This window comes from Siniperca chuatsi, linkage group LG19 (genome assembly GCF_020085105.1).
Source record: "Siniperca chuatsi isolate FFG_IHB_CAS linkage group LG19, ASM2008510v1, whole genome shotgun sequence".
Taxonomy (NCBI): Eukaryota; Metazoa; Chordata; class Actinopteri; order Centrarchiformes; family Sinipercidae; genus Siniperca; species Siniperca chuatsi.
Window position 1 is genome coordinate 23841064 of NC_058060.1, and position 21242 is coordinate 23862305.

A 21242-nucleotide genomic window follows, 5' to 3' on the forward strand; every position below is an offset into this window, starting at 1 on the left:
TTCTGTGAAAAGCACGTACAGTACTCACCACAACACACTGTGTAGTTTTTACTGCTCAGGGACAGACATGGTGACTGCAGGAGCTTCTGGTGACAACATCGTGAACTTTTACTGTTAATATATTCTGAATCACTGGATAGTTTGAGTTTCCATCGGGGGATACAGATGTTATTCTCTTTTTCCACTTTAAGAGCAACAAATGATGTGGCTTTCAAGTTCTATTTCATTTTAGTCCACATCAACTTTAACTTAAACTTTAAAGGGGATGTTGGAGAAGCAAGGCGGAAGGCAGAAGTGTATGAATGCGTGTGAATGTGGTTCTTGTGATGTGTAGTGTGAAGCGCTTTGAGTGGTCACAAGACTAGAAAGGCGCTATACAAGAACAGTCCAGACCATTTACAATACTAGTAGTTGTCTATGTAGTATTACAATACCTCAGATTTCTGTATCATATCATAATTGTTTTCTGATTTATGTGCTGGAACACTGCAATTTCCCACTGGGATTAATAAAGTAATCCATATGTTTATCTAACTCCCTTTAATGGCAATAGACAAAAAAGAAATTTGAACATGACCGTATCCCCTCCTCCTGTCAGTTATTGATTAACCCACCTCAAAGATGCTCAGAGCGGGCTGCGAGCTCTCCTTCTTCCCCTGACTCATAGCGCCATCTGCTGGAGGGCGAATTACTCAGCACATTTGTGAGAAAATCCCATGGATGTATGATGAAATGTTGTAATAATACATCCATGGAAAATCCGCAGCACAATCACAGCGGAAAGATTGTGCCAAAAGCCACGTGATATTTGTTTTTGTCTTTGTAGGATAAAACACGTTTTGTTTGTTTGGCAGAAAATTTGCTCCATAAAAGACGCTCATAAACACATCATGTTAAAAAGATCTGTGTGAGAATTGGTAGTGAGGTAAAACTAAAATGATATAATTAGGAATTGGAGAGAGTGAAACACTTTGTTTTCTGGGTTATGGTTTGATGAAGGAGTTACATGGGCTGTACATGTTCAGAAAGTAGTAGATAAATGTAAGAAAGTACTAAATGTAATGAGGTGTTTAGTTGGCAGAACTGCTTTGAAGGTATACAGTGGATTAATTAGATCAATATTAGATTATGGCTGTGTGGTGTATGGATTAGCAGCAAGCACATCTCTCAAGGATAGGGAGTTTGTTTTTAATTCACATGCCATCCAAGCATGTATTGATAGTTACCAAAGTTACGTCCAGATCTACACAGATGCATAAAAGAGTTTAGTAAATAATAATAATAATAATAAAAAAAACTTTATTTATAGAGCACTTATCAAAACAAAGTACAAAGTGCTTCACAACAAGAGAAATAAAATACCACAGTGAATGATGAAATATAAAGAAATAAAATACATAAAATACACAAAAAGCAATAAAATAAACAGCCAGTTCAGGTAAAATCAGGATCTGCTTTCAGATAAAAATGTGTTTTGAGAAGAGACTTAAAGACTCAGAAAACCTAATGTCTTCGGGCAAGTTGTTCCAGAGCCTCGGGGCCCTGATGGCAAAAGCTCTGTCCCCTTTAGTTTCCATCCTGGACTCAGGAGCAGACAGGAGACCCCTGCCCGAAGATCTCAGACTACATGAAGGTTCATAAGGGATTACAAGGTCTAAAATATAGCCTGGAGCCATGAAGAGCCTTAAAAGTAATCAACAAGATCTTAAAATCAATCCTTAAACCAACAGGGAGCCGATGTAAAGAGGCTAAAACAGGTGTGATGTGGTCGAACCTCTCGGTCCTGGTTTACAGCCGAGCAGCTGAGTTCTGTACAGTCTGCAGTCGTGTCAAAGTTTTTTGATTAAGAAACGGACTGTTACAATAATCGAGGCGTGAGGAGATAAAAGCATGCACAACAGTTTCTGCATCACTAAGATTTAAAATAGATCGTATTTTTGCAATATTTCTGAGGTGATAAAACATGATTGGACAAGCTTAGTGATATGTTGCTCAAAACATAAATTGCAATCAAACAGGACACAGAGATTTCTTGCAGCAGGCTTGATATGTTGCGACAGGTTACCAGTAGATGGCAGTATTTGTTTAGTGATGTGTTGGGGCCCAATAACAAGAAATTCAGTTTTATTTGAGTTGAGCTGAAGAAAATGACATCCAGTTTTTTATGTCAGAGAGGCAGTCCTGCAGAGAACTCAGCGTACTGAGGTCAGGGGCTTGACAGGGAGGTACAACTGTGATGTTAATAAAATAGGAGTAGCATTTATTGTTCCAGAGTTTCATCTCAAGGACCAGTGAGGAATTGTCAGTTTACACAGGAGAAATGCTTGCAATATTGTTAGCAGTGCAGTGGATGGAAGATACAAGACCACTGAGAGCAATCATTTGTTTAGACTCAAGCTCATCAGCAGGTTTAAAGACAGACCAGACATTTACAACAAACCCATTTAGAAAACAAATCAACCACAACTAGACAATACTTATATCCTCTAGCTCGTGTTAATTCAACAAAGTCCATCATGAGATGTTGAAATGGGTTGTTAGAAATGGGAAATGCTGATTGTGTTGTGCTGTGTGACTTACCCACATTATGTCGAGCATCATCATCACAAAAAAACTCATTTGCAGACGTTTTCAGCCACTGTGCTGAACCCAATTGAATCCCAGTTTTGAGCAATAAAATCGATCATACCCCCCATTGAAACATGATCTAGCCCATGCGAGAGCTTAGCCATATAAGGAAAGAGTTGCTTAGGCAAGCAAGGTTTACATCGTGGACCCCTCCAGACACCCTCTGGGTCACAACGACCATGTGTCCTCCATGCAGACTTCTCTGCAGAACTTGCCATAGATTGGATGTCTTTGAGGGCTTCAAGAAGATTGTTAACGAGATGATGATGCTGGATAGATGTGACCTGTGTCGTGAGGAAACCTCTATTCTTCCACAGAGTTACGAATCGTGCACGACTCCAAATGCATATCTAATATCAGTGTAGATGGTGACAGATTTCCTAGCTGCAAGAATACATGCTCTCGTTAGAGCAAAAAGTTCAGCAGAGCGGAAAGATGAACCGATGAACAGACTCCATATTTACACATTTGTCGTGTAATATTTCAAAAGTAGGTGAAATAATCAAACGTGACTGAGACGCTGGTTTTTAACAGCTTTGAGCGATAACAGCAGTAAATCCATCATTAAAGTGAGCAGTGAACATCTCTCTGTTTCTGCAGTCATGATGCGTTCAGGGACTCTCAGCACTTTATTTCCACTGTGTGCTTCAGTGAAATCTGCAGAGTAAACAGACCCGATGCCCAAAGTCTCTGCAGGTGTGTGAGCTTCCAGCTCAGTGTGTTCACTCCAACACGTTAACACTTTTTCTAACTTTTAATAAAACTTGACCAGGTTAAGTCTCACTTTGCTAAATCCACATCAAATCAATTTCTGTAAATTAAAACCACCTTGACTGTCATTTTGAGCTCAATCCAGTGTGAGAGTAAATAATATGGAGCAACAGCTGTGATGTGTGTTTGGTATGTTTTGGTTTTGTCTGTGTGTTTGCTTGTTCCCCTTGCACTCCCACTCCCCACTAACTCTCACGGTTTGGTAACACGCTGAGACCCACATTAAAAATAATTTTTCATCCAGATGTTCAGAAGAGTCTTAGTCCTATAAGACTGTAAAACAAAACATAACAGAAAAAGCACTTTGGTTATAAACAAAATAGATTTATTTACATCAAAATTTTGACAATACTTTAATTCAAAATTTTAATTCAACCTCTTCGAACCAATAAAGACGCTGATAAACACATGTTAAACAGCTGATCTGTGTGAGCACCACACACACAAACACACACAAAACTCACCTGATTTTCTGCAAATGAAGAGGGGAGGAGCAACACTGACCATGTGATCGAGGTACACGAGAAGAGGGAGGTGAACCTGAAGCTGAAAATGTTCAGTCAGGTCAGACTCATTTTGCGTTGACGGAGCAGAAGGAGGAAAACTGAAGGCGGAGGCAGGGTGAGTGTTAATCCAACATTTTTATTATTTTACTGTCAGAGTCTCTGAGTCAGTTTTCTCCCTGTGGACTGTAGAGGAAAGAAACGTTAGAATGACCTCAACAGCTTGATTCATCTATGGACACAAAGTTGTGATTGGCTGAATAATACACATTAAACCTACAGTAACCCAAGAAAACAATAATACACATTAAACCTACAGTAACACAAGAAAACAAGCACAGATTTAAAGAAAAGTGAACAGGTGGAGTTCAGGCTGATTTTCTTATACTGTATACTGTGTGTGTGTGTGTGTGTGTGTGTGTGTCGCAGAGAGAGATTATGTGTTACTTCCTTTTCTGTCAGTCTTGTTTGTGACTTTTAAACAAACTCGTTTTTCTTGATTCTTGTGCTCTGAGCTCACAGTCAGTGTTTCTGTTTTACCTCTCAGACTGACTGAAGGCCAGAAGATGAGTGCTTGTGTGGAGGAAGAGGAGGCCAGAGCAGAGTCTCCAGGATCCAGCTGTCTGTCTCTGAAGAGTGACCAGTCCAAAGATTATCCGCTATACTTCAGTAATGAACCTGGACCCTCAGACACAAAGTAAGAGAACTGCTACTAACTAATTTTCATTTTCCTCTGCCGATGCCATTTTTTCTGTTGATTTTGTATTTGTACTTGCTATGCCACCAAGCGTTCAGTTCAAATCCAAATTCCAAATATTTAAATCAGTTATGGAATTAATTGCATTGTATGGCAGTGAGGTATGGGGCCCCTTACTACAAAATGGTTGGGCAAACTGGGACAAAAATCCAATTGAAACCCTGCATGCAGAGTTCTGCAAAAGCATTCTGCAGCTACAAAGGAAAACCCCAAACTCTGCATTCAGGGCTGAATTAGGCCAATATCCTTTCTTCTAAGTATTCAAAAAAGCTCTATCAAATTCTGGAGCCATATTAAAAAGAGTGACCCTGCCTGTTGTCATTATAAAGCCCATGCCTACTAAGAGTTGAACACAGAAAGGAGTCGCCTCAGCAAACTGTCCCTGAGGCTGGCTGACCTTTCACCTTCTGACATCACAAAGCGCAGCCAGCCTCAGGGCAATTACACGATAATAACTAAAGATAATCTATTGTCTCTTTTGTTCTATTAACTAACATTGTTGCTCACATAATTTTTGTTTATTTAATTCCTTTCATGCCATTCATCATAATTGTAACTGTGTTTTAGCAACATATGTCAAAGGTCATGCCAATAAAGCCTGTTGAATTTAATTGATATGAATGCAAATATTTTGGTGTTTGCAGAGGTCAGCACCACAGACAGAGAGCAGAGTCTCCAGGATCCAGCTGTCTGTCTCTGAAGAGTGACCAGTCCAAAGATTATCCTATATACTTCAGTAATGAACCTGGACCCTCAGTCACAAAGTAAGAGAACTGTTACTAACTAATTTTCAGTTACCTCTGCCGATGTTTTCTGTTGATTTTGTATTTATAGTAGCAGCAGTTTGTGTGTTTAGAGCATCCTAAATGGCTTTCATCAGAGAATTTATCAAGGATTCATGTCATGTATAACCTCCAGAGCCTCCAGCCTCAGGGCAATTACACGATTATAACTAAAGATAATAATCTTGTCTCTTTTGTTCTATTAACTAACTGTCACAGCCTGTCATGTCCTCCCCAGCTCGTAATCACCCACACCTGCTCCTAATTACACTCCTGCCCTCAATCAGCCCCAATCACACCCAGTATAAAACCACTCCACTCTCCACTCTGTGTCCGACCTCGTTTGTGTTTAGGACTCCATGCACCAGACTACACAAATGTTACATGTGTAAGTTCTCTTCTATTTCCCCTGGTTCCAGTACAATTTCCTGTGTATCTCTGGTCTCCAGTCTTCCGTGGCTTCACCAGTCTCCTGTGGATTCCCTCCGGTGACTTCCCCAGATCCACTCGACCTATCTCCACACTCTCCACTTCCGGCTGTCGTCCAAAATAAAGATATTCCCATCCATCTCGGTGTCCTCTGCCTGTTATCCCGTGACAGAAATAGAAGAGAACTTACACATGTAACACTTGTGTAGTCTGGTGCATGGAGTCCTAAACACAAACGAGGTCGGACACTGAGTGTGGAGAGTGGAGTGGTTTTATACTGGGTGTGATTGGGGCTGATTGAGGGCAGGAGTGTAATTAGGAGCAGGTGTGGGTGATTACGGGCTGGGGAGGACATGACAGGCTGTGACACTAACATTGTTGCTCACATTATTTTTGTTGATTTAATTCCTTTCATGCCATTCATCATAATTGTAACTGTGTTTTAGCAACACATGTCAAAGGTCATGCCAATAAAGCCTGTTGAATTTAATTGATATGAATGCAAATATTTTGGTGTTTGCAGAGGTCAGCACCACAGACAGAGAGCAGAGTCTCCAGGATCCAGCTGTCTGTCTCTGAAGAGTGACCAGTCCAAAGATTATCCTCTATACTTCAGTAATGAACCTGGACCCTCAGTCACAAAGTAAGAGAACTGCTACTAACTCATTTTCAGTTACCTCTGCCGATGTTTTCTGTTGATTTTGGATTTATATATTAAATTTCCTACTAAAATGTATTTGCTAACTAAAATTTAACATTTTGTGATACAGACAAAGAGAAATAATTTGTGCCATCTTCCACTTAGCATCTGTGACAGCTGTCAGTCACCTAGAAGAGCTGTAATCTGATCTAAGAGGACTAATACAAACTTTTAAACGTCCTAATTATTGACAGTAGCAGCAGTTTGTGTGTTTAGAGCATCCTAAATGGCTTTCATCAGAGAATTTATCAAGGATTCATGTCATATATTACCTCCAAAGAATCAAGCTTAAGAGCAGATTTCAGAAAAACTGAAAGAACTTGAAAGAGCTATGAACTACGAATGATCTGACCCCACTGGATTACCCTATCACGGACTTAGAACTGGAAGACAAACTGAAGGTTCTGCAGCCCAAACATGCATGTGGGCCTGATGGCGTTTTAAATGAGATGTTAAAATATACCAACAGAAAATGCAAATAGGCCATCCTAAAGATATTGAACTTGGTACTAAGTGTGGGTCATTTCCCTGAAACTGGAGTGAAGAGTTGATCACACCCGTCTTCAACAATGGAGACAAATTCGATCCCAACAACTACAGAGGCATCTGCCTAAGTAGTAACCTGGGGAAGTTAAATTCAAGAATTATAGACTTCCTCAATGAGCACAGTGTCTTAAGCAAAAGTCAGATTGGATTCCTTCAAAATTATAGAACAGCTGACAAAAAAAAAAGACACAATTCATGCATGCAGGAATTACTTTTTTAACTAATAGAAAGTGGTATGGGGGGAAGTCATTTGATGTAACTAAATCAATATATGAAAATAACAAATTTGGCTGTCAAAATTGGAGATAAACACACAGACTTCTTCCCACAGGGCAGAGAGGTGACGCAAGGATGCAACCTCAGCCCCACCCTCTTCAGTATTTATATTAATGAACTGGCTTTGTTATTAGAACAATCACCAGCACCTGGTCTTCCTCTTCAAGACACAAAAATTAAGTGTCTGTTTTATGCAGATGACCTGGTCATACTGTCTCCTACTAAAGAGGGTCTTCTGCAGAGCCTGGACCTTCTTCATCAGTACTGTCAGACTGGGGCCCCGACCGTTAACATGAAAAAGACCAAAATTATCACCCTCCAAAAAAAGATCAAGGTTACAGAGAAATTACCCAGCATTTAAAATAGGTGGGACCCAAATAGAACAAACAAATACCTGTACTTGCCCAGGTTTACAAAGGAGTTCCACAGGGAACTCCTGCTCTGCTGTGAAGGAACTCAAAGAGAAGCCAAAAAGGGCTTTCTATGCCGCCAAGCAAAATGGGACAAAAATCCAATTGAAACCCTGCATGCAGAGTTCTGCAAAAGCATTCTGCAGCTACAAAGGAAAACCCCAAACTCTGCATTCAGGGCTGAATTAGGCCAATATCCTTTACTTCTAAGTATTCAAAAAAGCTCTATCAAATTCTGGAGCCATATTAAAAAGAGTGACCCTGCCTGTTGTCATTATAAAGCCCATGCCTACTAAGAGTTGAACACAGAAAGGAGTCGCCTCAGCAAACTGTCCCTGAGGCTAGCTGACCTTTCACCTTCTGACATCACAAAGCGCAGCCAGCCTCAGGGCAATTACACGATAATAACTAAAGATAATCTATTGTCTCTTTTGTTCTATTAACTAACATTGTTGCTCACATAATTTTTGTTTATTTAATTCCTTTCATGCCATTCATCATAATTGTAACTGTGTTTTAGCAACATATGTCAAAGGTCATGCCAATAAAGCCTGTTGAATTTAATTGATATGAATGCAAATATTTTGGTGTTTGCAGAGGTCAGCACCACAGACGGAGAGCAGAGTCTCCAGGATCCAGCTGTCTGTCTCTGAAGAGTGACCAGTCCAAAGATTATCCTCTATACTTCAGTAATGAACCTGGACCCTCAGTCACAAAGTAAGAGACTGTTTCTACTGTAAACTGACCTGAAGATGATTCGGTTTTTAGACATATAAACAGGTAGGTACCAGGGGCCAGATTCATAAAACTTTGAAGCAGTGCATACTGATGTTATTTCCTTATGAATCTCAATCATTGGGAATGTTGGTGAACATACACAAGCTTGACTGCCACTTCCGCAGTTAGCTATAGATGGATTCAGGCCCCTAATCACCTGTTTTCATATAAACATCTCTGACTGCTCCACCAGTCTGTCTGCACACACCAGTCCTCCATGTTGGAGGTTACACTTTAATGATTTACATAATGATTTATCTGTGAAGTCACAGTAAAGATGTGTATCGAAGAATGCAGAGAAAGCAGCAGATACAGATTTAAAGACTTTGTCAGAAAATCAATAGATAGGCCCTTAAATATGTTTATGACTGCAAGACAGTTGAAAACTTCAAGCAGAAAAGTGACCCAATTGTCACTGTTGTCTGTGACTTTCTGAGCTGATTGTTAACCAAACTTGATATTTGTTCACAACAAAACATTTTTGTCATGGCACAGTTAGTGCTGGTAAAATAATTTGTTGTTAGGTTTAGGGCTTAATTACCCTGAAGACTATATGGCTGTACCAGCTACTAACAGGCCACAGCATAAACTGAACGATTGCCAACAAGAATCAGAATCAGAAATACTTTATTATTAAGAAAAGGATGCAGGTCTTATCTGAACCCCGGCAAGCTGGCCCGCTTCCTGCAGTGACCCCACTTGTTTCCCCCACTGTTGTCCACTCAACTGCGTGGTTGGGCCAGCCCGGACCTCTTCTCTTTTCTCTCTGTCCTCTGGCATCTGCCCTCAGGCCGGCTCATATTACACAAGACCCGTCCTCTTGAGGTTGGCAACCCATCAAAACACAAATGACAACCTGTAACTGTGACATTTTAGTTATAAAGAAATGTCTTCACAGAGAGACGGAGAAAAGTGATGTTTCTGTGGAGGAGCAGATGTCCTGCTGTGCTTTGTGTCAGGACGTCCTGAAGGATCCAGTCTCTACCAGCTGTGGACACTGGTTCTGCAGACGGTGCATCACCTCATACTGGGACCAGTCTGCTTCATCAGGAGGCTCCTCCTGTCCCCAGTGTGGAAAAAGCTCCAGAACAAGACCTGGACTGCAGACAGCCAGTCAGACCTGCACTGTACAAAGTAAGACTTTACATCTGTCTGCTGATGTCATCGTGTTTGAAAACAGGTTTCTGCCTGGTTTATTTGCTGTGTTGTACAGCAGGGACATTCAATATTTTTATAAAAATCACAGAATTTCAAACTTTTTAAAAAAAATTTATGTATTACTTGTTTTAATGTTGGTCATGAAAATAATCACCAGATTCTCAAAATCTTTTTCTTTAGTCTCACATGTTTCTTCTCGTTCAGCAGGTGGTGGTCTGCAGGAGTTTTTGGATGAACATAAGATCAGTCTGAGGAGGAGATGTGAACGTGTGATTGAAGGAAGTGATAAAACAGGAAGTGGAACCCTCCTCAACAGGATCTACACTGAGCTCTACATCACAGAGGGACAGAGTGAAGAGGTTAATACCCAACATGAGGTGAGGCAGCTTGAGACAGCTTCCAAGATGAAGACCCTCCATGACACTCCAATCAAGTGCCACGACATCTTTAAAGCCTTACCTGGCCAAAAGGGACACATCAGAGTCGTTCTGACGAACGGCGTCGCTGGCGTTGGAAAAACCTTCTCGGTGCAGAAGTTCACTCTGGACTGGGCAGAGGGCTTGGAAAACCAAGACGTCGGTCTGGTGATTCTGCTTTCGTTCAGGGAGCTGAACTTGATCAAAGATGAGCGGTACAGTCTTCTCGAGCTGCTCCATGTTTTCCATCCAACATTACAGAAGGTCACAGCAGAGAAGCTCGCTGTCTGTAAACTTCTGTTCATCTTTGACGGCCTGGATGAAAGCAGACTGTCACTGGATTTCCACAACAATGAGGTCGTGTCTGATGTCACACAGAAGTCATCAGTCAACGTGCTGCTGACAAACCTCGTCGAGGGGAATCTGCTTCCCTCGGCTCTCGTCTGGATAACTTCCCGACCTGCAGCAGCCAATCAGATCCCTCCTACATGTGTTGGCAGGGTAACAGAAGTACGAGGCTTCACTGACGCCCAGAAGGAGGAGTACTTCAGGAGGAGATTCAGTGATGAAGAGCTGTCCAGCAGAATCATCTCACACATCAAGACATCCAGGAGCCTCCACATCATGTGTCTAATCCCAGTCTTCTGCTGGATCACTGCTACAGTTCTGGACCACATGTTGACTACAGACCAGAGAGGAGAGCTGCCCAAGACCCTGACTGACCTGTACTCACACTTCCTACTGGTTCAGACAAAGAGGAAGAAGCAGAAGTATGACGGGGGACAGGAGGCGAGTCCACTGGAGCTGACGAAGGCTGACAGGAAGGTTCTTCTGAAGCTGGGGAGGCTGGCGTTTGAACAGCTGGAGAAAGGAAACATCATGTTCTACCAAGAAGACCTGGAGCAGTGTGGTCTTGATGTCTCAGAGGTCTCGGTGTACTCAGGAGTTTGTACAGAGATCTTCAAAAGAGAGAGTGTGATCTTCCAGAAAACAGTCTACTGCTTTATTCATCTGAGCGTTCAGGAGTTTCTGGCTGCAGTCTACATGTTCCACTGTTACACCAACAGGAACACAAAGGTACTGGAGTCTTTCCTAAAAGACTACAAACTTGGGGACTCAAAACCAAAGTTTTTTCTCGAGACGATTTCTAAGTATTTTGGAAACGATGATAGCCTGGATGTCTTCCTGAGGAGAGCTACGGAGAAATCCCTTGAAAGTAAAAATGTCCATCTGGACCTGTTTGTCCGCTTCCTTCATGGCCTCTCTCTGGAGTCCAACCAGAGACTCTTAGGAGGCCTGCTGGGTCGGACAGACAACAGTCCAGAAATCATCCAGAAAGCCATCAACAACCTGAAGGAGATGAACAGTGAGGATATCTCTCCTGACAGAAGCATCAACATCTTCCACTGTCTGATGGAGATGAACGACCACTCAGTACATCAGGAGATCCAAGAGTTCCTGAAGTCAGAGAACAGATCAGAGAAGAAATTCTCTGTGTTCCACTGCTCAGCTCTGGCCTACATGCTGCAGATGTCAGAGGAGGTTCTGGATGAGTTGGACCTGAAGAAGTACAACACATCAACGGAGGGTCGACTGAGGCTGATTCCAGCTGTGAGGAACTGCAGAAAGGCTGTGTAAGTCCAGATTTGATTAACATTATAAATCAGTATAGATTAGTAGTTTAGCTCTTCAAATATAAACACTATAAATGTATATAACTATATATAACTATAACTATAACTTCTGTCAGTTGTATTTTGTCGCTAATAATAACAACAACAACAACAACAATAATAATAATAATAATAATAATAATAATAATTATTATTATTATAATAAACTTTATTTGTATAGCACCTTTTCATACAAGAAATGCAACTCAAAGTGCTTTACAACAAAGAAAATGACTTGCAACGAGTGCTTCACATGAAAGACATAGAATGAACGTAAAAACAGATATGTATAGATAAATGATTATTATTATTATTATTATTATTATTATTATTATTTCAATTGAGTATGTAACTTTTGCTGAAGCAGTCACTGTGGCCACAAGTGACAATTATGGGATAATGTTGGATGCTGCAACACAGTGATTTGGTGGCACAAGATAGTCATCAAATCAATGAACTGATTCAGTAATGTCAGTTACACAACGACATTTATCTAAAGTTTGCTAACATTAACTAACATTAGCCATCATAAACTACTGGTCATACAAGACAAAGACTGTCGCTGCAAAACCCCTGAGTGTGTTGAACCGAGCAATGGTGCATTTTATTTCTTATGAATTCAACTTTTCATTCTAAAGAGGGAAGTTGTGTTACATAGTCTTGTTTTTAAGTCTTTCCTTATATTCTTTAACGCACAGGAAGAAGAGAAGTAGCAGAAAATTTCAATTCAGTCTTATTTATATAACACCAATTCATAACAGAAGTTATCTCATTGCACTTTTCATATAGAGCAGGTCTAGACCGTACTCTTTATAATATCATTAACAGAGACCCAACAATTCCCACCATGAGCAAGTACTTGGTGACGGAGGCAAGGAAAACCTTCCCTTCCCTTCCCTTCCCACAAGTAACCCTGCATCCTGAGAGCGCAGTGTTCTAGTGGGGTAATAAGGTACTATGAGCTCTTTAAGATACAATTGTGCCAGACCATTAAGAGCTTTGTAAGTGAGGAGAAGGATTTAAAATTCTATTCTGGATTTTACAGGAAGCCAGTGCAGAGAAGCTAATATTGGAGAAATACGAGAATACTCTTTTCCTAGTTCTTGTCAGTACACGTGCCGCAGCATTCTGGATCAACTGGAGACTCTTACGGGACTTATTCGGGCAGCCTGATAATAAGGAATTGCAATAGTCCAACCTAGAAGTAACAATTGCATGGACTAGTTTTTCTGTGTCATTGCCTGATTTTGGCAATGTTACGTAGGTGAAAGAAGGCAGTCCTTGAAGTTTGTTTCATGTGGGAGTTAAAGGATAAATCCTGATCAAAGATAACTCAGAGGTTCCTTACAGTGGTGCTGGAGGCCAGGGCAATGGCATCTAGAGCAACTATATCTTTTAGATAATGTGTCTCGGAGATGTTTGGGGCCAAGTACAATAACTTCAGTTTTGTCTGAGTTTAACATCAGAAAATTGCAGGTCATCCAGGTCTTTATGTCCTTAAGGCATGCTTGAAGTTTAGCTAACTGGTTAGTTTCATCTGGCTTGATCGATAGATATAACTGGGTATCATCTGCATAACAATGAAAGTTTATGGAGTGTTTCCTAATAATATTGCCTAAAGGAAGCATATATAAGGCGAATAGAATCTGTCCAAGCACAGAACCTTGCGGAACTTCGTGACTAACTTTGGCGTGCACAGAGGACTCACTGTTAACATGTACAAACTGAGATCGATCCAATAAATAAGATTTAGACCAGCTTAGTGCGGTTCCTTTAATACCAATTACATGTTCCAGTCTCTGTAATAGGATGTGATGGTCAATGGTGTTGAATGCAGCACTAAGATCTAAAAAGACAGAGACAAGTCCATTGTCTGATGCAATTAGAAGGTAATTTGTAATTTTCACCAGTGCCGTCTCTGTGCTATGATGCACTCTAAATCCTGACTGAAAATCCTCAAATAAACTATTGTTATGTAGAAAGTAACACAACTGATTGGTGATTGCTTTCTCAAGGAAGTGCACAGCTTCCACCAATAATAGAGGTCTGATTGAATATATGAGAGCTGAATGATAGAATTCAGGCTTTTTAAGAGATCACCAAACACACACCAAAGGACAACGTTATGTTTTTAGTGCTGATACAGAGATACAGAAATAACATCTTTCTGACGACATTATGTTGAAAATAATACAAACTGAAAATAACCTTAATGGTTTGTTAAATGTGTTTGTGTGCTGAATAAGTTTTCCAGATGCTCAGAAAAGAATCATGACAAGAAAACATCATACACTCACCTGTCATGCACATCAAATTTTGTTTCATTTCTGAACCGTTTGGTAGCCGTCAGTGAATTTTCCCACTTATGGACGTGAACCTGACAGCAGCGGGTAACTAGCAAAGAGAGAGAAAAATGGTTTTCTAATGATGACAGCCTCATGCTAGTTTTGAAGAGACAGACATGGGATTAGATCACATTGACAGACATTATGTCAGCCTAAATGTAATTACATTTTCTCTCCCTTCATCTGCAAGATTAAAGCAAAACAAAGATTAAAAGTCTGCAGGTATGAGAGAGAGTGGTGGGAATTATTATTTCATGTTAAACACAGTGAGATAGGATTAGCTGAACCACTGATGTGAAGAGCAAATGTTAATCAAAACAGGATATGGCAAACTGTTTTGACATCAAATCCATGAAGTAAATATAAAGTTTCCTCTTTCACAGTAACATATTTTGTAATATATGTGTCATGACAGACTTTCTGACTGTGGACTCTCAGAGACTCACTGTGAAGTTGTGGCCTCAGCTCTGAAGTCCAACCCCTCCCATCTGAGAGAGCTGGACCTGAGTGACAACAAGCTGCAGGATTCGATAGTGAAGCTGCTGTCTGCTGGACTGGAGAGTCCAAACTGTAGACTAGAGACCCTGAGGTCAGTTCACTGACTGTAGCTTATGTAATTTTTTGTTCATATTCAATTTGAATCCTTGACTGAGGTTTAAAAGTTTGGTTGAACACAAATCTGAAGATATTTTTTGTCTTTCCAAATGGCCAAACAATTGGTAGAGTAACAAAAAGTAGAGAAATTAAATGTTTACAGGACAATTTTTCAGCCTCCACAGACTCACATTGTGGTCCATCAGTCAGTGAAGATGATGTCAGTATTGATGAGGGTAAGATCTGATGACAGCAGATAAAAACAGGCTGCATAGAGTTTGAGCTTCTGTGTCAACAGAGAAAGACACAGGTTAGATAAAGAAAAGAGACATGAATGCAAAGCTCAATAAAGATGAAGTGAGGAACTGTGTTGATCATCATGATTTCAGAAGCTGAACCCACACAGCTGCTGTGGTGTACATTAAACCAGATCTAAGAGAAATAAACAGCACCCTAACACAGGCCAACACATCACAACAAGCAGGTTTCAAGGTCTGTTTGAGGATTTTAAACAATAAGCTGGAAAAGAAAAATGACTCTCTGTTGAAAAAAGGTTTTCTAAGGTTCTAAGTTATTTCCAAGTTCTTCTTGAAAACAGATCTAACTGTTGCTGTGTTTTCATGTCAGCATTAATTATTTGTAGCCTGGGACCTTTAGATTGCAACATAAAACAAATAAATAGTCTGCACCGGAAATCTATATCTATCCATATCTCAATACAATACTCACGTGTCCACATGTACATTCAAAGAGGTATTGATGTCTGTAATCATTCCTTCTGTCCATACTGTCTGTGAAGCAATCCCCTTATAACCTGACTCCAATGTTACGAGATGGAGGACAAAATCCACAGTCTTGTTCTGTGTAAAAATTATTTGTAAAGTTTAGCTTCAACTAATATGAGGCTTCAGCAGTCTGAGTTACACATATCAAGTCAGTATTTAGTGTTTGACAGAGTTTCCTTGTTGAGCTGCAGTGGAGGAATAGTAACTCAAAGAGGGAGTTTGGTCCTAAATAGTCTGTAACTTTGGTAAACACCCACTTGATTTGTCTAACTGACTGTTGAAGCTAATATTAGTTTCAGCTGAACTTATGAACTAATTTCTTACAGTGTAGTTGTGTTAGGAAGGGACCACTACGTACGCAGATTTGACAGGAGGAAGGATTACTGCCACTAATAACTCTATGATGTACATATGGCATGTGGCTGTTGTTTTAAGACAGACTTGAACAAACGTGGACCTCTCCTTTTAATGACATAAACCTACTAAGCTACCAAATACAGTAAGAAGAAGGTCATGTAATAAACGAAAAAATTACCTTATTTGAATGAATATATTCTTTATTCAGACTGAGGGACTGCAGTTTGTCAGAGATCAGCTGTGCTTGTTTGGTCTCAGCTCTGAAGTCCAACCCCTCCCATCTGAGAGAGCTGCAGCTGAGTGGAAACAAGCTGCAGGATTCAGGAGTGAAGCTGCTGTGTGATTTTCTGGAGAGTCCACACTGCAGACTGGAGACTCTGAGGTCAGACACCATTTTTGACTTCTGTGTTGAGATTAATATGATGTGAAAGTTGTGGTGACACTAAACTGCAGACATAAGGCTGATATTAGACTGATCCACATTGAGTATCTTAATGCTAAAGTCTGTTTTCTTCTTCACTGGTTTAGTCCATTGACTATGGCAGAGCAATGTTGAGCTACACATTTAAAACCTTAATATAACAAGAAAAATCTCCACTGGATAATTCACTCTGAACCTCTTAAACTCTTGATTTTTATCTTAAATTTCACATCATGTTGTTTTAAATAAATTGTGACAAAAATACATAAATACAGTGAATAAATAAATGTTCAAACTACTCAGTATAAGCATCATATAACTTCATAACAATGTTGGAAATAGCAAATACTGAATATATTTGTTATTGTCTGATAGTTGATAAACTAAGGATGCTCTGATTTTATGACTCCACTATTCCTAAAAGAAATGTTGTAGATGTCTTTTGTTCACATTTCCCCAAAATTCATCCTGACATATTTGGCATCTTTGGAAACTTTGGGATCTTGAGTTGAATCTTAAATCAGTTTCTGTGGGTTTTTATTTGTGTTTGGCTGCACAACATGAGTTTGTATAGATGGAGCCACTGGTGGAGCTGGCAGAGGTAAAGAGGTGAAGTCATTACGTCTTTATTGAAGTAGCAGCACGTTGTTACAAATATTAATGAGAGCTCTTTTTCACTTTTTGTATTTTACAGTTTTGAACCTGCAGCCTGTTGGGTTCAGGTGTTTGGAGTTTCCATTTACTAAACTTCTACATTCTCAACCTTCTTCAACTCTGAACAGATTATTAAACACTGAATGATTTCAAGCAGGAACTTCTAAAAGTCTTCTAAAGTTACATCATTTATTCTTTATTCAGACTGTGGAACTGCAGTTTGTCAGAGATCAGCTGTGCTTCTCTGGCCTCAGCTCTGAAGTCCAACCCCTCCCATCTGAGAGAGCTGCAGCTGAGAGGAAACAACCTGCAGGATTCAGGAGTGAAGCTGCTGTGTGATTTTCTGGAGAGTCCACACTGCAGACTGGAGACTCTGAGGTCAGTTCATTGACTGTCTGTTACTACTGTAGATCTTAAATGTGTAATTAACAATAGAACCTAATTTTATGTTCATACATGACTTACATCCATAACGTTGTACATTTCCTTTAGTTTATATTTTCATATTTCTTGTACTAAATTTAGTCTGCATTCACAAAAGACTTGTAGAAAATGTCCACTCTTAGTTGTTGAAGTAAATTTAAGTTCATAATTTTTGGTAAATGGTCACATCTGTATACAGAAGATCTTCTGAACTAATATTTGTTTTAGATCTCTGTGAAACATCACTAACATCAACTTAGCATATGGCTACCAAAATAACCTAATAGTGTAAACACATCACAACAATAAACCTCAGAAAAATAAATCAATACATTTAAGGTTACATTAGTTAAACAGTTGTGCTTAGCCAAGTACACTGTTAATCTATGTTATGCCCAGTTATGTTACCAGTCCAGGGAGGAAGAGAAGGTTGCTTTGAAGGTGCTGTTATTATCTGGTGGTTCCATTGGATGAGCCAGGCAGTGAAGAATGTTGGTTCTGATTGAAGAAGAGTCCTTGCTGTGCAATCCATCTGCAGATGGAGGAACTGGTTGCTCTGTCTGTTGTTCTCCTTACAGTTAGCTCAGCGCTAATTTCCTTAGCTGCTTCTTAAAGTTAGCTGGCAGACTTTGTGTAGTAGCTGTTGATGCTAACTATTGTTGCAGAAATCTTACGCAGGCCCTCGCGTCACTGCTGTAAGAGAGAGAGTTCAGTTCTGCTCTGTGTCTGCTCCAAGCAGGCACATTGAGGACAGCTGTTGCTGGGCAGCAGTGCTGTAGATGAAGCCAGGAAGAAAAGAGAAAGAACAATGGCTGCTGTGCCTTTTATTGACCTGGTGACATCATGGGTCACATGTCAGACTGACCAATGGTAGCTGGAATGTGGGTCCATGGGGGGAGTTCACACCTCCGTGTGAATACCTGGAGGATTGTGGGAGACTGAGTTCAATGGCTCCCCTTTGTTCACAGAACAAAAGCGTATGTGGCCCCCTAATAAAAGTCCCACAAATGAATGAATTCAAATGCCAGTGGTCCCAAGAATGAGGAAGTATTGATGTTGAGGACGGGGATGAACGTGGGGGAGGAAGTTGTCCGTTTAGGCCCGTCTGGGACAGATAAATTGCAGGTTGAGAAGGATGAGACTCTGTGTGGGGGATCGATCTTTGGAGTTGAGTCACCTGAGCCAATTACGGGCCTCCAAAAGAGTCAACAGATTTAAATGGAGCTGAGGTGAGTGTGAGCTTGACAGAGATTGTTAAGATTGATCGATATGCCTGAAATTATCAGCGGCCGAGGACTTGAATGGTTTGATCCGAGATGCCCAGTCTGGCTGCCGTGGAAGCTGCATGGATGCAGAAAGAATGGCTGGAATAGTGTTCTGAAGATATACCAGAATGACAGAGGATTGAAACCAGAATCGAGTTGCCATTCTCCCTGTTCCGGTGAGAAAGAACGGGTTATCACGTTGTTGGGATTTACAGTGGTTAAAGAGGGGCACCCACTTGTGTAGGTGAGATCAATTAATTATGGCTATCAGAATTATCAAAGATAATAATAAATAACTTTAATGAATAAAGTCCTCAGGGGCACCACTCTTCTTAAAGAGAAATGATAGCCAATTAATTGATTGAGTCTCAATGAATACACTAAACTATCAATTTGGAATTTATAATTAAATTAATAACTATAACCAAAATTACCATTGATAGCTAGCAGGTTGAAGGATTTGGAGTTCAACATAGAAGAGGTTGGCAAATTACTCACTCTTGTGCAACATTAAAGAAGCCAGCATAATTATACACAAGCAAGATAAACAAAGCAAAAACACACAATGTGAAGTCTAACTCTAAATACTAAACTACAGAACAAAGATTATGTGTGTGTGCTGGTCTGAGTGCGTGGAAAAAGGAATGTTTGTATGTTTCTTTGTTCTGCCTCCTTATGTATCATGCACACGAGCATGAACCCACATGGTCCGAAACAAAGGAACACGTGAAGTGGGAGCTTTAAAGTTACTCTCCGCCGGGTGTGGTTGTCTTTAAGGGCCAAACTAGAGGTGTATGTGTGTGGGAGAGGGAGACAGCCACGGCTGTCTGCCGCAGGGAAGGATTCCAGGAGAAAGAGACAGAACAAATGATCGCTGACCTTTTTATTAACCTGGTGACATCCAGGTCACAGGTCAGACTGGCCAATACTGCGTTCAATGGCTCTTAGGATTGTAGGACAAAAGAGAATGTAGTCTCCCAACGAAAGTCCAGCCAACAATCATCTGTGGACTCCCAACAATGTGAAGCCTTGACAGCTGACTCGGAAATGATGTATTTGGATGAGTGCAGGAAGGGATGGAGGGAGTTCAAAGGATGTAGAGGTGTGTGAGAAGAAGTGGATGAAGGGATGGATGAATGAGTGCAGGGATACTGCAAAGATTTAACCGATGATGGAAGAACAAAAGAAGGTGCATTATATTTGTTGTTATTGACACATTTATAAAGAAACAACTATTATGTGTTGCTGTTTTGGGACAGTTTTGCCCTGAGTTTAGCCTTATTGGCAGACCATTTATACCCCAAAGCATTTGATTGGTGGAGTCAGTTTGAAAGACTAAAATTAGGTCAAAAAAAGAGAGAAAATCTATACAATGGTCCGTTGGGTCGCTAAGTGGAGCTCTTGGGTTGCTGTGTTGGCTGTTAGAGAATAGTGGGGGGAGCAGAGGCCATGTTGTTGTGTACGGCTGAAGGAAGGGTAGAGGAAGGGATGGTGGGATGAAAGGACGTGAGTGCATAGGGATATTGTAAAGCCTGCGAACACAAGGATGAAAAGAATGATGGAGTAAGCTGAGAAAAGTCAGACACATAGGGAGCAGGCACAGGGGGAAACACGACCTGGTCCCCACTGAGTGGACTGATGATGCTGGCTGTGGCCCTGGAGGGGGTGGAGATGCTGTGACGTCACGTGTGACTGGAATGTGGATGGTTCTGGTGAGGATGCTGGAAGCTTGGGACGCTCGGTGATTGTTGTGGCTGGAGTATTGATGGAGGCTGAGTAAAGCTGAAACCACCTGGCTTTATTATTGCTGTGGTGGAAGGGAATGCATTTTGCTTTTAGAGAGCGTTGGAGACCACGGTCTAGTCTTGGATGTTGGGTTTGGATTGTGGATAAGACAGCTGATGGAGGGCGCCGTGGTGGATTGCCAGGAACTGTGCCTGAGGGAGGTGGCGGATGAAGAGAGGGTTGGAGCTGGCTCCTGCGGCTATGCCTATTCTTGGCCCTCGCGGACAGAGGAGAGGAAGCCTGAGATTCATCTGGAGGTGGAGAGATCTCATAAGGGTATGTGCACCACGGAGCGCAAGCGGCTCTGCTGGTAAGTTTGGCTGTGGTCTGACTGCTGCGGGAATATCATGGCTGGAGGTGGATCGCTTTCAAACAAACAGATTGATTTGCAGATCCATGGTGAGTTGATTATTTGGTGTAATCAAAGGTAGCAATAGTCTGACTTTTTAGATGCAAGTGTGCAATTAATCGGGAAGCATGGTCTGTCGTCGAGAAAACTGACAAACAGGACAGGATTGGTTGACCAGGTATATGTAGGCTTTACAGGTGATTAGAAGTGTGGTTGAGGCCTGGCCCTGCTCCTGAACCTTCTTCTTCATATTCTTTGTAATGTTTTATGGCGGTTGGCAATCAATGTTATGGTGCATTACCGCCACCAACTGGAATGGAGTGTGGATCAGGACTCTATACATTCACTAAATACTAAATGAAAGAAAATAAAATGAGTGCTCAGCATCATATTTTGGACAGTAAAGCATAATATGTTCTAAAGTTTCTTCTTGATCAC

At 40.8% G+C, this 21242-nt stretch overlaps 2 protein-coding genes and 1 long non-coding RNA gene across 7 annotated transcripts in view; 2 read left to right on the plus strand and 1 right to left on the minus strand.

The window, feature by feature from the left end:
- Positions 1-21242, plus strand: part of LOC122866379 (hemicentin-2-like) — a 480239-nt gene that overhangs the window by 317187 nt on the left and 141810 nt on the right. The window lies entirely within an intron of this gene.
- LOC122866380 (NACHT, LRR and PYD domains-containing protein 12-like) overlaps positions 3535-21242 on the plus strand; it is a 70364-nt gene continuing 52656 nt past the window's right edge. The window contains exons 1-8 of one of the 5 annotated variants that reach the window (XM_044175987.1): positions 3884-4020; positions 4450-4599; positions 5304-5423; positions 6394-6513; positions 8400-8519; positions 9478-9713; positions 9942-11787; positions 14587-14957. In XM_044175987.1, coding sequence (XP_044031922.1) covers positions 4469-4599; positions 5304-5423; positions 6394-6513; positions 8400-8519; positions 9478-9713; positions 9942-11787; positions 14587-14773 — 2760 coding nt within the window. In that variant the 5' untranslated portion in view covers positions 3884-4020; positions 4450-4468 and the 3' untranslated portion in view covers positions 14774-14957. Of the gene's footprint in view, positions 4021-4449; positions 4600-5303; positions 5424-6393; positions 6514-8399; positions 8520-9477; positions 9714-9941; positions 11788-14586; positions 14958-21242 lie in introns of those variants that run through there. The other 4 variants (XM_044175990.1, XM_044175984.1, XM_044175988.1 and 1 more) reach the window with 4 other exon arrangements.
- On the minus strand, positions 13774-16136 carry LOC122866417. The gene is made up of 3 exons (XR_006375697.1): positions 16086-16136; positions 14957-15051; positions 13774-14220 (listed from the first exon to the last, which is right to left on the minus strand). It is a non-coding gene; the product is annotated as an uncharacterized LOC122866417 (long non-coding RNA).